The 14,111-nt window shown below is 42.9% G+C and overlaps 1 protein-coding gene across 8 annotated transcripts in view; it reads right to left on the bottom strand.

The window, feature by feature from the left end:
* NKTR (natural killer cell triggering receptor) overlaps nucleotides 1-8,807 on the bottom strand; it is a 39,264-nt gene extending 30,457 nt beyond the window's left edge. For 7 of the 8 annotated variants that reach the window (XM_038127511.1, XM_038127506.1, XM_038127505.1 and 4 more), the window contains exons 1-3: nucleotides 8,739-8,807; nucleotides 8,408-8,487; nucleotides 116-190 (exon numbers count right to left, since the gene is read on the bottom strand). In XM_038127511.1, coding sequence (XP_037983439.1) covers nucleotides 116-190; nucleotides 8,408-8,465 — 133 coding nt within the window. In that variant the 5' untranslated portion in view covers nucleotides 8,466-8,487; nucleotides 8,739-8,807. The remainder of the gene's footprint in view (nucleotides 1-115; nucleotides 191-8,407; nucleotides 8,488-8,738) is intronic. The other variant, XM_038127507.1, reaches the window with a different exon arrangement.
* Between the last annotated feature and the right edge of the window lie 5,304 nt (nucleotides 8,808-14,111).

Genomic DNA, 14,111 nt, shown 5'->3' on the forward strand with positions numbered 1-14,111 from the left:
GGGCAGAAGATGAAAGAAGACATTCATAATTATCAATAAAATCACTATTGATAAAATTATTAACATAAAAAATGTTACTTATTAACAATAAAAATCTGAAATATCAGCTACATACCCGAGCACAAGCAAAGGAAGTTCTTACAAGTCTTTGGACAAATGTCTGAGAAGAGCTGAAACATAATTCGACCAACTAGAAAATAATTTTAAAAAATAATAATTAGAGTTTTGGAACTGTGTGGAATAAGAAAATCTGCATATAAATCAATCTGTATGTTCTAGAATTGTAATTTTCTGAGAAAAGGGTATTTTATCAAGCAGAATAAGAAAACATCTTAAGTATGCATATATTAAAACACACAGCAAGAAAGAAGAATAACAGAATTGCAAAAAAGAGACATTAAATAATATCATTCCATCCAATTTATCAGAAGTCCTAGAGATTCCATTGTGATTTGAACCTGGAAAGCCAAGCTGATTTACTAAAACGGTTTAATCATGTCAGATCTTTTCCATTTTGAAAATGATTTCCCATAAATACAGGTCCTCAGAGAGCTGGAGCAATTCCCTCCCCAATTACTGTGTTTATACAAATACATTAATAATCACATCTCCACAGTTTTCCCTGTGATCATTACCTACCAAGTCCAACTGGCTTAGCTCCACATTGTGCTGGGGATTACAGCTGCATTGGCACTCTTGGCCTAAAATCCTTCCATTTAAAAAAACCCAGATGAATCAAACAGGGAGGATGAAAGGCAGGCAGGACTAATGCTCCACTTGCCAGATATTATGAACCCAATATTTTCTCTTTGCTACTGGTGGTAGTTGTGTTATGGACCTTCCAAATCTATTAAAACACTGCTGAAGAGTGGTTGAATATAAAGACAACTGTTTTAAAACTGATTTACATTTTCTATTTTATTTTCCAAGATACTGGGATGTAAAGTACTAAAAAAAAATCCATGACAAACTGCTCCCAAATGTATGAAATCTTTAAAAATACATAATTAATAAAGAAAAAAATGGTATCTCTGCAGGTTGTAAAATAATCCATAGCAGCCTCACTGTTGGGCAGAATTACAAGGAGACCAGTGATAATCTGTCAATGAGCACTACACTCTAGTGGTGCACACTGGTAAGACTTCATTTTAAAATAAGTAACCACTCCAGGAACAACTTCTCTTTTTTTTATTTAAAGAAAAAGAAAAAGTTCAAATTTCATTCAATAAATTACGTTTCATATGTATGTATGTATTCAATAAAGTATGTTTTATATGTATGTATATTTCATTCAATACTTAAGTCACCAAAAAAATTTTTGAGAGGCTCCTAAGAAACTGCATTCAATTTTAAGGCTCTGTCCAAATAAATGCAATGATAAGATGGTGAATTGTTGGTTCAGAAAGGAAGAAATAAAATAACAGCATCAGTACTTGATAATCTTAGATAAAAACTCAAGATGCCTTGAGCTGCTGAAAGGTCTGATTCTCATTAACTGCAGCAAGAATGTTCTCTAAGCATTCATCACTGCAGCAGGAAAATCCAAAGGAAATGGGTAGGGAGAGTGTCCAAAGAATGAAGGAACAGGGAATATTCCAAGATCCCCCATCAAACAGCAGTTCTGTGACTACCACTACAACAGGATGGCTATTTGCAACTGAAGAAACCACTCTAAGCTGTGAGGATTGAAGATTCCTACAGGAACACAACAGAGAAGACAGTTCAGTTGAAGAGTTGCCAATTTTCATTCTAACCCAGGAATTCAGGAGAACACAAATCCCATTCCTCTGCTGCACAAGCACCAAACTGAGCAGTGGCCGAGTGCTTCAGAGAGCCACGTGCAGGTTGTACAGAATCATGGAAGAGAACCCCACAATGGTTTGGGCTGGAAGGGATTTTAAACTCCATCCAGTCCCAGCTCTACTGCCACAGGCAAGGACACCTTCCACTATCCCAGGCTGCTCCAAGCCCTGTCCAACCTGGCCTTGGGCACTTCCAGGGATTCAGGGGCAGCCACAGATTCTCTGAGCACCCTGTGCCAGGGCCTCAGTGCCCTCACAGGCTGGAATTTCTACCAAATATCCCATATAAACCCATCCTCCTTCAGTTAAACACCTCGTCCCATCGCTCCACGCCCATGTGAGTCCTTCTCCAGCTCTCTTGGGGCCCCTCTAGGTCCTGGAAGAGACTCTAAGGTCTCCCTGGAGCGTTCTCTTCTCCAGGCTGAACAGCCCCAGCTCTGTCTGTCTCTGCAGGAGAAGATTCCTCCTGCATTCACTGTGTGAAATAACACATGACACTTTCCAGGGAAAAAGCTGTCACTACCCCCATTCTGCTCTCCGGCCCAGCTGCTGCTTCACCAAGGTGCCAGCTGCCAAGTAACTGAGGGCTGTTAGTCCCTGCAGGCTCCAGAAGGGACTTGTACTCTGAGGAATAAATTGTAGAAGGATTTTGCTGCGAACCCACCGCATTTAGCATCTGAAGCAGCAGACACCACCACTGTGGTGTTCCACTGGAAGAACGCTCATGTTCTTGCAGATGACGAGGCAGAAGATGGAAGGAGACATTCATAACTAAGGCATCGGTTTCAGCAGTATTTTTCACCAGTGCTTTGTCAATAACAAAGTCTGCCAGGTGCTCATAAAATCACAGAATGATTCCTGCTGGAAGGGACCTTAAATCATCCATGTGCAGGGACACCTTTCACTACATCAGGTTACTTCATGCCCATCCAGCCTGATCTTTTTATGCCCTTTAATCCTACAAATTGTAATGCACATATATCCAAAGATGACAGATCCAGTTTATAAGATGAGGGCTGTCTCCTCCATAAAACCTGGAGCACTGCTTCCCCAGCTCCATGCAGCCACACCAAACGCTGCTGTCTGCTCCTGAGACACAAACCACACACTGTGAATCCATCTGCTGGGTTACTGGCTGCCTTTTACTGCAACTGCATGAATACCATTAGCGCTGAGAGGTTGTATTTTCCACCGACAAACAGGCAATGAAATGTGCCAGAGAAAGATCAAACTCATTTTCACACCTTGGTCAAAGATGCAGGGAAGAACAGCTGCTAATAAAAAAAAAAAAAAAGTATGTATGATTAGCACCTACAAATCTTTCTCTTGCCTCATCCCTCACAAAAAAAAAAACACCTCATTTTAAACTTGGAACTGAGGTATATGCTGATATAGCAGAGATAAAAAAAGCATTTGAGATGCTACTTATTTCCCCAGATTTAGACACCTCTCCTCTGAAATGATCCACCTTCACTGCAGACAATTTCCAAGGCTCTCTTCAGCTCCATTTCCCCGATGCAAAGGTTAAGTGATCTGATCAGGGAACAAGCGCTCTGTGACTAACCATAATATTTGAACAGTAAATTAAAATAAACAAACAAAAACCGCTAAAAAGTCAGTCAAGTAAGCAAAAGCTGCTCTCAAACCTGCCCAGAGTCCTCAGCTGGCTTTAACCAAGAAATGAGCCTGCACAGACACCTCAACTCCAGGCTAAACTAAAAACTGCTGGGATTGCATTTGCCTATTATTTATGAAATAATATTTTGATAAAGTATTACTTGTAAACAGGCTTTGAACTTATTTTTTAAAGAATCAGAGTAAGTGGTGAAAGAAATATGCACATCATTTAAGTGATGCATTATATAAGGGATGCCTATATAAAATCCAAGCTCTGTGGAAATCTGATGAAGTGCTCTCTGCAGCTAATGAGCTGTACCAATTAGAGAAACCAGAAGGCAAAATGACCAAAAATAATCCAATTTTAGAACTCTGTCTTCAAACTAAAAGATGATTTTTTTTCTTTTGTTTTCAAGCTCCTTAACAATTTTCCAACTCAGGAAGAGCCAGTATTTGATTCAAACTGGCAGAAACTCAGGGTAGGAATGTCCATGCTATATTGAAATAAGGGCTCTGCTAGCAAGGTTTATTAAAATAATCATTGATTTCAAATGTTTATTGTTTCAAAAGTAAATCATCTAATTTAGGTGCTTAACCTTTTTGAAAAAAAACCTGTGGAGCCAAACACACATTGTTTCAAGTTATTTTCCAAGTAAGGAGAAGTGTTTTGCTACATTTTATTATGTTTGGGCCACACAGGTATCAAGTTCAGCTACACACTACCAAAACAAACCTGGTTTTTCAAAACTGTATCTACTGGATTTTATCTTTTCTCAATTTCTTAAGAGCAAACCAAACAAGAGGTAGTTTTCCCAGCCTATCAGCAGGAATATCCTGCTGAAGGAGAAAGCAGGGATTACAACCAGTGAGACAATGATGCACAGCCCAGGATGGCTGCCAAGGGCCCAAAGGCTCAGACAGGTTTGCATACAAGTTTAAAGAACAGCTGACTAAAAGGACCCTATTTAAATGTTATTCATTTGTTTGTCCCTAAATCTATCAATGCTAAGGCATATGAACTTTTCTGCTTCAAAGTGGAAATGTGGCTATGGTTTTCAAGGAAATAAAACCTAGAGTGGAACAAGAAGAGATTTTATTTAAAATACGAGTTTCAAAAATGGATGCCCCAGTCGCCCTGAGCAGGGCTCTGTAGCCCTGACACATTAACACCTTGTTCACACCTCCGTGCCCCACCTGCGCTCTTTGCAAGGAAAACCTCCATCAACTTCTCTCCCCGGCTCTCTAAGCCCATTCTTCCACAAATACCACCTGAAGTTCCCTCCATTCTCCACAAAACCAAACTTCTTTCAGTCCTGAACACACCAACATTCCCTGGGCTCGGTTTCCCAGGGATATGGAAGTGCCAGGCAGCACTTGGCCTTCTGGCAGAAGAGGCTGATCAGTTTTATTTACTGATCCAACTTGTTCCAGACCTCAAGGTGAAACTTCGGGTATTTCACCCTGTGCTGACAACAACTGCACATGATTATTCTGAATAATTTTTTTATTGAATCAATTCTTCTCAAATCTCCATTTCCCACCCCTGAGAAGGGTTTTCTCCATATGGGATCCCCCTTCCTGTCCTACACACACTGGTTGCCCATGGATTCATGGACAGCCCAAGTTCTGGGTTGTGTTTTCTGCAAATACACAACTTTTCCCCTTCTAAAGACTAAAAGTTAATGTGGAGCCAGTTGAGAAGAGCTTCTGTCTTTAGGATGGTAGCAAAAACCCCGCAAGGCATCACTTGGTCTATTACAGGGGGCACAAGAGAATGACTACTGCAAGGGTGCTCCTTTCACATAAATGCAGAGCAGCAGAAATCCCAAAATACACCAAACTTCAGGCTAAAGTGACCAGAGAGAGAGAAGAAGGAAAGACCAGACTGACTGTTATGAGAAGGGACACATCCCAGCGATGAAAGAAACTGAAGTGGAAAAAATCAATGAGCCAGGGGTCAAACAGTTACAGAGGACAGGAGAAAAAAAATAAATTGATTAATTGATAAATTATTCTATGTATAAGAGTGAAACAAAGCAAAACTGAGTAAATTTATCAAACTTCATGATGGATGAAACCAGAGCGTGGGGTGAGATGTGGGAAAAAGATCTTGGATGGCCACAGGAGCTGTGAGAGCAGCAGACTGCATCTGTGACATCCTAGTGGGACATCTGCTCCAATTACCACGGTACCTGAAAGGCTGCAGCTTCACACAGATTTTGCCTCACACAGTAAAGACAGAATTATTTAAATAGGCATCTGCTGCCATCCCAAACTTCTTGGAATACTGTAAGCAGTTTAATCCTGTGTGCACACTCAGCGTGCCCAAATCCACTGGTGGGGGGGCCCAGAAGAAAGGAGAAGCACTGTTTGTGCCAGTATCAAAAGAAATGCTTCTTCCTGATTTGTTTTCCATTTGCGCTTTAAAAATTATGAGCCACAACCTGCGTTCATTAAAAAAAATGCTTAACAGGCAACTTATTTAAAAGCAGACTAAATTTAGCTCTAAAAAACACCAAGCCAACAAAGTTTGCCCCACTGCAAGAGGCAAGTACAAGCTGGCAGTGAGTTTTATTCCAAGATTCTGTAGCTGTAATAAAATATGGACACAAAAGCTGTAATAAAGCTTCTGGAAGCAGAGCCAAAACAGAGCTTCACTCCTGCATTTTCCAAGGGATCTTATTAGAGTAAAACTGACCTGACTTTTAATTGCTACAGGTATCCTGGCACACCCTGGGCAAGCAAAGCTTGGAAGGGCAGAGCCACGATTTGGCAGCTGCGTGGGGGGAATGGTTTTGGACTGGCAGCAACCTACAGTGTAAAAAAGGAGACAGTTTTGTGTTCTGCAGGCAAAAAGGTGCTTCCAGTGCTGCAAGAGGCACGTCCCCTTCTCTCTGCATTTTGTGGAGATGTTGGTTCAGCTTTTCAGTGAACACAAGGTGAGGGTAAGGCCTTTTTTCTTGGCTAGCAACAAAATGCAGGGCTGTTCTGCTGCCCACTTCTAAAATGCTGTAAGCTTATCAGCTTATTTATTGAAGTCAAAATAAGCAAAATGTTCATTGGGAAATCTGCTGGCAGCTTAAAAGTTAAAATGAATACCTCACTGGTGCCAGCAGGAGAGCACATTTCTGAGTTAGTGCTTGGTGTCATCTGGAAACACTGATTTACCACTTGATTCAGCTTTTGAAGGTCATCTTAGAGCTAAGAGAGCAACGTTTAAGCTTTTTAAATATATCCTTAAATCCTGAGCCAGAGTTGCATGGTGAATTAATAAACAGGCACCAGAATAAAGTAGCACGACCAGACGGCACACAAGTCCCAACACCAATTTTACAGACTGGCATTTTTCCTGCAAAAATCCAAGCCGTGAGTCAGGTGTAATGAAACCAGCAGGGCTCCAAGTTTGATGTGCAGCTGGGAGATTCCTGTTACTTCCAAAAGAAAATAAACGCAGACAGACACAAACAGAGCCAAAGCCCTGGGTCTGCTCCAGGTAACCCAAGCTCTGCACCACCAAGAACACCAACGCTGCAGTTCCTCCCTGACAGCTCTATCAGTCACCAAACCCAAATAGGTTTGGGGGAAAACGAGGTAATCCACTTTCACTGGAGATGAACAGCTCAAGGCTGAGATGGGGACGAGGCAGGAGGAGAGATTATGAAATGGGAGCAGCAACCTGTGCAGGGAGAGCAGAGAAAACAGCGCAGGGAGAGATCCTTCAGATGGAGTCTGAACAGAAAAAAAACCCCACACTAAACCTAAAAAGATTAACAGCAAATGAGATTGAGAATGAATTGTCATTGCTCTGAATCAATCCCATCAAACTACCATTCCTAAGTGGAAACCCACCCAACCTGAAACAGTTTTAGTTGTCTCATTCCGTAGTAAATTTCACCTGAAATAAAGCCACGGAACACGTTAAAACTCCATTTACATCATCACTTATCTCCTCACTGGAAGTATTCAGAAACCACAGTGTCAATCAAAGTAACTCAGAGAGGAGTTACAACAGCAGCAGATTTGCAGATATGCCTTATCAGGTCTCTGAAGTTAGAACAGAACCTCTCTTCTGAAACTGTGGTGGAAATAAAATGCTAAAAGGGTTTCACTTGCATCTGAACGAGGCTGAAATTTGGAATCTCTGAGATCCAAGCTTTTAATTCAAAGGTTTTCAGAGAAACATTGAAGCAGAAAATGAAAGTGAAAGCCTAATGAAGCCATCACATACATTCATTTTTCTAGAGACAAGTGGTAGCAAGATAAAGCACGGAGTACGTGTGAGACAACTAATACGCATTGATAAATGTTCCCTCAAAGAGATGGGTGAGAAAAATCTCCACTCCCATCTCTACAGAGAGGGGGAAAACACAAGAGGAACCCAAGCTGCTGTTCAGCATTAAAACTCACAGCCTACTGCTTCTGGGCATTACACCTGTATAGGGAAAATAGGAGTTAAAAGATGGATTTATTTTAATTATTGGGGGTTCTTTTAACAGGCCAGCTGGTGAGGTGTTCTGTGCTTCTATGACTGAATGCCCAGTTCTTCTTTTATATTCAGAAGACGCATTTTGAGCAGGACAAGGAAAGATTTAGCCCACACGACCTCCTAAGTTCCTTCCCAGTTCTAATTATTGCATCATTAAAAATACTTATGGGAGTAAATATTCAGTCTCCTCACAGCCTGTCCCGATTTTCCACAGTTTACAGAAGTGGCATAACAAAGATATAATGGAAAAGGTATAATACATCACCAGACGGCTTTTTACCTTCAGAACAGCGTTTATCAGCCCTGCCGAACCTTTATATTCACGTGTGCAAATAAAAATCGATCTCAAGGGGCAATGAGGAGCATCCAGCACCCCAGAAAACACCCGAAGTTATTAAAAAGTAACTCAGAAATAACGCATCAATGGCCAAACTCGCTGCTAGCGGCTTGGGCCCATTATGCAGACAAAAACGTGATTTAAAAGCCCCGGACACAGCCTTACCTGGCTCCCTGTTGATCTCTATCTCGAAGAAGCACTGGGGCCGGTCCTGCACCCCCATGGCCGCCCCTCGGCCTCGCCACCTGGACACAAAGCAGAGAAGGAGCCCCCGCGGTCCCTCCCTCCGTCCGTCCCTCCCTCCTCACCCAGGGCTTCAATTACAGCGGGGCGGCTCCGCCTCAGCCCCGACCCCGGCGGCGGGGGAAACTCGCTCTGAGGGGAAGCGGTTCCTGCCGCGAACACGCAGCCGGGCTCGGCGCCGTCAGCGCGGCCCATCCCCTCCTCCCAGCCGCTTCCCAGCCCGCCCCATCGCTCCCTCCTCCCGGGCTTTTACCTGGAGGCTCCGGCGCTTTGTCCCCTCACGGCGCGGCCCCCTCAGCCCCCGCTGCCCCCCCGCCCCGCCGCCAGGCGGCGCCGCCGCCTCCGGCCGCCATTACCCGCCCGGCCTCAATGGCCGCGCCAGGCCACGCCCCCCGCCCGCCCTGCCCGCCGCGCTTTCCCGCCCTCTGCGTGAGGGGCCGGGGGGCGGCGCCGGGAGGGCACGCGTGAGCCGCCTCCCCCGTGCCGCTTTTGAAATGACGGGTGTTTAAATAATAATGATAGTAACGATAATAATAATAGTGTGAAAAAGAAATCCAGCTCTTAACTCATTCTTTGCCGGAGTGGGTGGGAAAGGGAGCGGCGTCGCGAGGGGAAGGGGGCTCCGCTCCCTGCTTGCACATGGCGTGACCGAGCTTCCCCGCTGCCGCGTTTAAAACGATGAATGTTTAAAAAAATAATTAAAAATCCAACTCTTAACTCATGCTTTCCCCTCATGGGAGGTGTAATTGCCTGCAAGTGCTGGGCTGTGAGTTTTAATCCTGGAAATAGCGGCTCGATTCCCTCCGGTGTTTTCCCCTCTCTGTACGAATGGGAGTGGGAATTCGCTTGCCCACCTCTTTGAACGCGGCTCGGGGCTTTACAGAATACATAACGAGGATAAATAGCATCATAAATAACCTTTGCAGAATAAATATGGTGGATAAATAACAGTAAATAACCTTTACAGAATAAATAACCCCCCATGGTGGGGGTATCTCACTGCCCTGACCCCTCACCCTTATGGCCGTGCTGAGGGACCCCCCAGTTCCTTCACTTCTTTAATTTAACATGTCTAAGATAACTCTCCATGAACGAAAAATATTTTTGCGAGTATAAATAAGCCCTCAGAAGATTATGGATGGAAAATGATCGCTGCAATGAATTCCTGATTCCCCCTCAGGATGAGAACGTGGCTGCTACCAGCCCGGGGTCATCCTGCCTCTTGCTCAGCCTTAGTCTTAAAAACTCCAAAAAATTTAAACCAAATCCATTTTAATGATTGCAGCAGGCCATAGGTTATTTATTCCGTGTTGCGGATGTTGGACCGTGCTGGAGTGTGGAAGTGGTAATGAGAAATTGAAGCGTCAAAGTATTTAGGAAGGAGTGTTAAAACTGCAAATCCTCAGCCTAACACATCCTTCAGGCAAAATTACTTCACACCAAGGATATCCAGAAGCTTAAACCACTTTGGGTTATTAATTTAATTTATATAAATCCTCTTGTAACAGTACCTGTAGTAACTCCAGAAGGAAGTTTTGTTTCTTTCTAAGCAGGGACACTTAGTCCTCAGCACACAAAAAACCAAATTATTTCCAATGTTTCCCAAAAATTGTACAAAGCAGAACTCTGCAGTAATTTTACCTGGTAGGAGTATCTGCAATTATGTCCTTGTCTGAGGAGAAATTCAGAGGTTTTAGATGAAAAAAAAAAAAAAAACCAAAACCCTGCTGAGAATAAAGTAGCAATGCTGAAATCACAGGATGTTTCAGCAGTTGGGAATGCAGCAAAGTGGGATTGTTTTAGATGTAATTTATCTATAGTTTAATGGTTGCTGTCACGATAGTGTTTGAGGATCTCTTGAAGTTTTAACAGCCAGATTCTGTCATTCTTTATTAGGTCTAATAATACATGATTGTGCAAGTGGTCCCTCGGGAATCCTGTCACTGGAGTTGTCACGCTGGTTTGCTGGTCCTTGGGGGGACACTTACAGGGTAAGCTGTCAAAAAATGTGGAAAAAAAAATAAAAGGAGCAAGTCTGATCCTCAGTTATTTGGCTGTGAAATGCTCTTATAAAGTAGAAGGGTGTTATTTGCCTCACTTTTCCATGGTAGCTGAGAAACAAAGCTACTGAGGGGTTGAGTTGCAGGAGGTCTGCAGGAATTCCTTGCCAGAATAAAAATTTTAAACCACATCTCCTTGATTTCCTTAATCTTCAAATAGATTCTTGATTCCCTTTCACCTGCACTTTCTTGCTTTTCTGTCCTCATGAATGAACTTGCTAGAGGCAGGTGAAGCAAATAAATAAGCAGAAAGTCTCAAAAAAGACATGGAAATGTGCTGCTTGCTCATGATGAAAATAGCAAAGATTGTGAGCAATAAAAAAAAAAAAAAAGAAGCTGATTTCAAGCCCTGATTATTTTAATAAAAAAGCAAATTGGAAAGAAGTTCTGATCACTTGGGAGATAAGCTCCTAAGATCATGTGTAGGACAGAGCTGATAAATATGCAGCTTGGTGGAAGAAAGAGATACCCAAAAGAAGAGTTTCCGAAGCACATCTGAAGCTGATCTTTTGAAAGATGAAACACTGAGTTACAAATGAACATTTTTTCCCTCGCGTTCCTCTCTGGGAGCTGCTGCAGATGCTACTCTGGTCACATCCTGTGTCCATTGAAAGCAGTGACAAAGTCCCCTTTGATGGCAGTGGCTCTGGGTGTAGGCTGTGTGAGGGGCATCACACTCAGCACAGTCATGAATAATTGCTTCTGTGTCATTCTGATTTTTGATAAGCCATAAGTTTGTGAAACACCCTCCTTTCATAGGCTAAAATTTTCTCGATTATTTATTTTCCAGTCTAAGACACAACTTTTGAGCACACCAAGATCCAGCTTTATCCTATCTCAAATTGACTTTAGAGATTTCATGGTGGTACAATTCATGCCTAAGAATGCACGTTGACAAATCTTGGCTGGAAGCTGCATTCTTGCCTGAGACAGAGCCCTCTTGGTCTGGGAAGTTGAAAAGTAGGAGGCTGCAAAGCTACAGAGCCTGCGGGCTCTTTGGGGTAAAACTGCTTGAACTGGGGCACACATTTTAATTTCCAAACAGTCTCTCATTGCCTTTAATAACTATTAGTCTCCATGTGGCCATGAAAGCTTGAGCTAAGCAGCTTTTGTTTAGGTATTTGTAGAGGCTTTTCCTTATCTTTTTTTTTGCAAATTCCATGTGTGGAACATGAGACTGCAATGGGAAACGAGTTTTTCTTCTGAGCAACAAGTTGTTGGTAGAGGGCCTAGTGCCTGAAAAACCTCTGCTCTACTCCTTGGTGCTGAGTATGTTCCTACCTAGTCTGTTACTGAAGGAGGAGAAGGAATTTCCAACAAAGCTTTTCATTATCTGGGCCATTTGGGTTTGGGGGCTGGTGCTCAGAATACTTTGGTGAGACAAATTCATAGCTGCTTGTTCAAAATCTCACTCTTCGCTTTTTCATGCGGATTCTGCTCCAGGAGGGGGATGCAAAGTGTTGACACCAGGAGAAGAACTCACTCAGAGCTGTTCATGGGGGTCACTGAGGCTTTGAGCATTGAAAGATAAAAAAAGAGCTGGAAAATCCTACATTTAAATTTAAAAACTTGTTACTGAAGAGCAGACGAGCACCTGGAGTGTTTCCTCCAGTCAGTCAGTCTTGGAAACCCATTTCTTTGGTATTTGTTACAAAAAGTAAATATTGCAGTCCAGAATAACTGAAAAGGGGCTTTAATTATGCCAAGCTTCAGTGCTGAGCGCACTTGAAATTAAAAGTGAAAGGCTGATAGGCAGTTTATCTGTTGAGGAAATGGGAACAGCAAAAAGGGGCTTCATTAAAAAATCCCCAGGTCAGCATTTGAGTTTAGAGAGCTAAAGGGGAGGAAACAGCACATCTCAAGCAAAGCTTTTATCCCAGGACGTTTTCTGGGAAGGAGCGTTGATGTGGGGACACACTTGGACAGGGTACAGGGGTATCTGTAACCTCAGACATCCCAAGGCTGCTTGTGGTTCTCTTCACTCAGGCTTCCCTTTCCCCTGGGATTTCCTGTGAACCCACTTAATACCTGAACCACTAACACACTTCCTGAAGGATTACTGAGCATCCCCCCATGCTGCCCTGAAGCTTTAGGAGTGTTTCCATCCCTGGCATGAGTAGGTGGCCCCATCTGCTATCCAGGCAGTAAACAGAATTTGTTAATGACTGTCCCAGCGTGATGGAAATATCAGCAACTCATTAATCCATTATGTGTGAATTGCTTAATGGGGCAGGGAATATTCCTGTGCTTGTGGCTTCTTCAGGCCTTGAAATCCACATTTCATCCCAGCTGCTGCAGGATGATCCCTACCTCCACAACCTTCCTGTCTACCTACATCCTTATTTGCTCCTCTGCCTGCATTAGTATGAGTTCTCCCCAAATAATTTTACAAAAATATGTCCATTTAAAAAATATTCTACTGTGTGTAGATAAAGGGGTTGCTGATTTTACATCCTCTTAACTAATAAATGCCTGATGTGTGGGTTGGTGTCTTGAGAATGTCTCAAGATCACACTTGGCCTGATCCCAACCCCACAGTGATTAATTTTTTTTTCATTTACTTCAGGGTGTTATAATTCAGAATTCTGAAAAAAAACTCCCACCCTGATGTCTTGCTAGCACTCAAAACTATTCTTTATGCAAAGGCAGAAGTGTATTACCTCATATCAGACATGATTTACCCACTCAGTAGCACTCAAACTAGGTCAAAAACAAGAGGTTTGTTTCTACAGTGTATAATTAACCAGTGAATTTGGGAGATTGTGGAGGTTAATGCTGCCATGTCTGGTTCTGCATGTGGAGTCTTACGTGGAAACCAGTAAGTGGGACACGCTGCAGAACAGCAGCACAGGGGAGTTTTTACCCTTCCCAATAAAATTAGACTGTTTGTGTTACAGTGTTCTTGCCATCTCCCATCTGTCTCCCTGTGCCTCTTGTCTCTCCTGTTAAATCCTGAGCTCTTGGAGTGGGTGACAACGGAGAGCTTTTGGTAGGGACTTTGACAACCTCTATCGGTCTGCTGTCGGGAAAAGGGATAAGGCAATTTTGCCTAAAAGCCTGCTCTTGTTCAGAACTGACACCAAGGCAGAGATTAGAAATAAAAAATGGTACTGAGCAAGTAGAAAAAGAAAATTCATGTGTATTGCTGGAGGCAACCACAGAACCCTGTAAGAGGCTGTGATATCCCCAGGATCACTCCGATTTGAACTAATATTTAATTAATACCTTTTTGAGGGGAACATGGCACGATGATTCCTCTCCCCTAGATTTTTCCCTTTCTTTTTTCCCCTAAAGTTTAATTTACCTTTTTGTCTTTGCATTATTAAAGACGTGTAAATTCAGCTCTATATTCTCACCCAGCACCGTTTGAGAACACTCTGTTATGCAGCTTAAAACGCTTGAATCTGAGTCAGCTCAGGTGCTTCAGAGCTTGTTAGCTTTAGCTCAGACAGCTTCTGCAGCTCGCAGGAGGGATTGTTAATTAGCTGAGATGCAAATATAGGCAGAGATTCGGGGCCCTGCCTGTGCTGGAGACCATCAAAGCTGCTCTGCAGAGCGGCAGAGAT

Source organism: Motacilla alba, chromosome 2 (genome assembly GCF_015832195.1).
Source record: "Motacilla alba alba isolate MOTALB_02 chromosome 2, Motacilla_alba_V1.0_pri, whole genome shotgun sequence".
Lineage (NCBI taxonomy): Eukaryota > Metazoa > Chordata > Aves > Passeriformes > Motacillidae > Motacilla > Motacilla alba.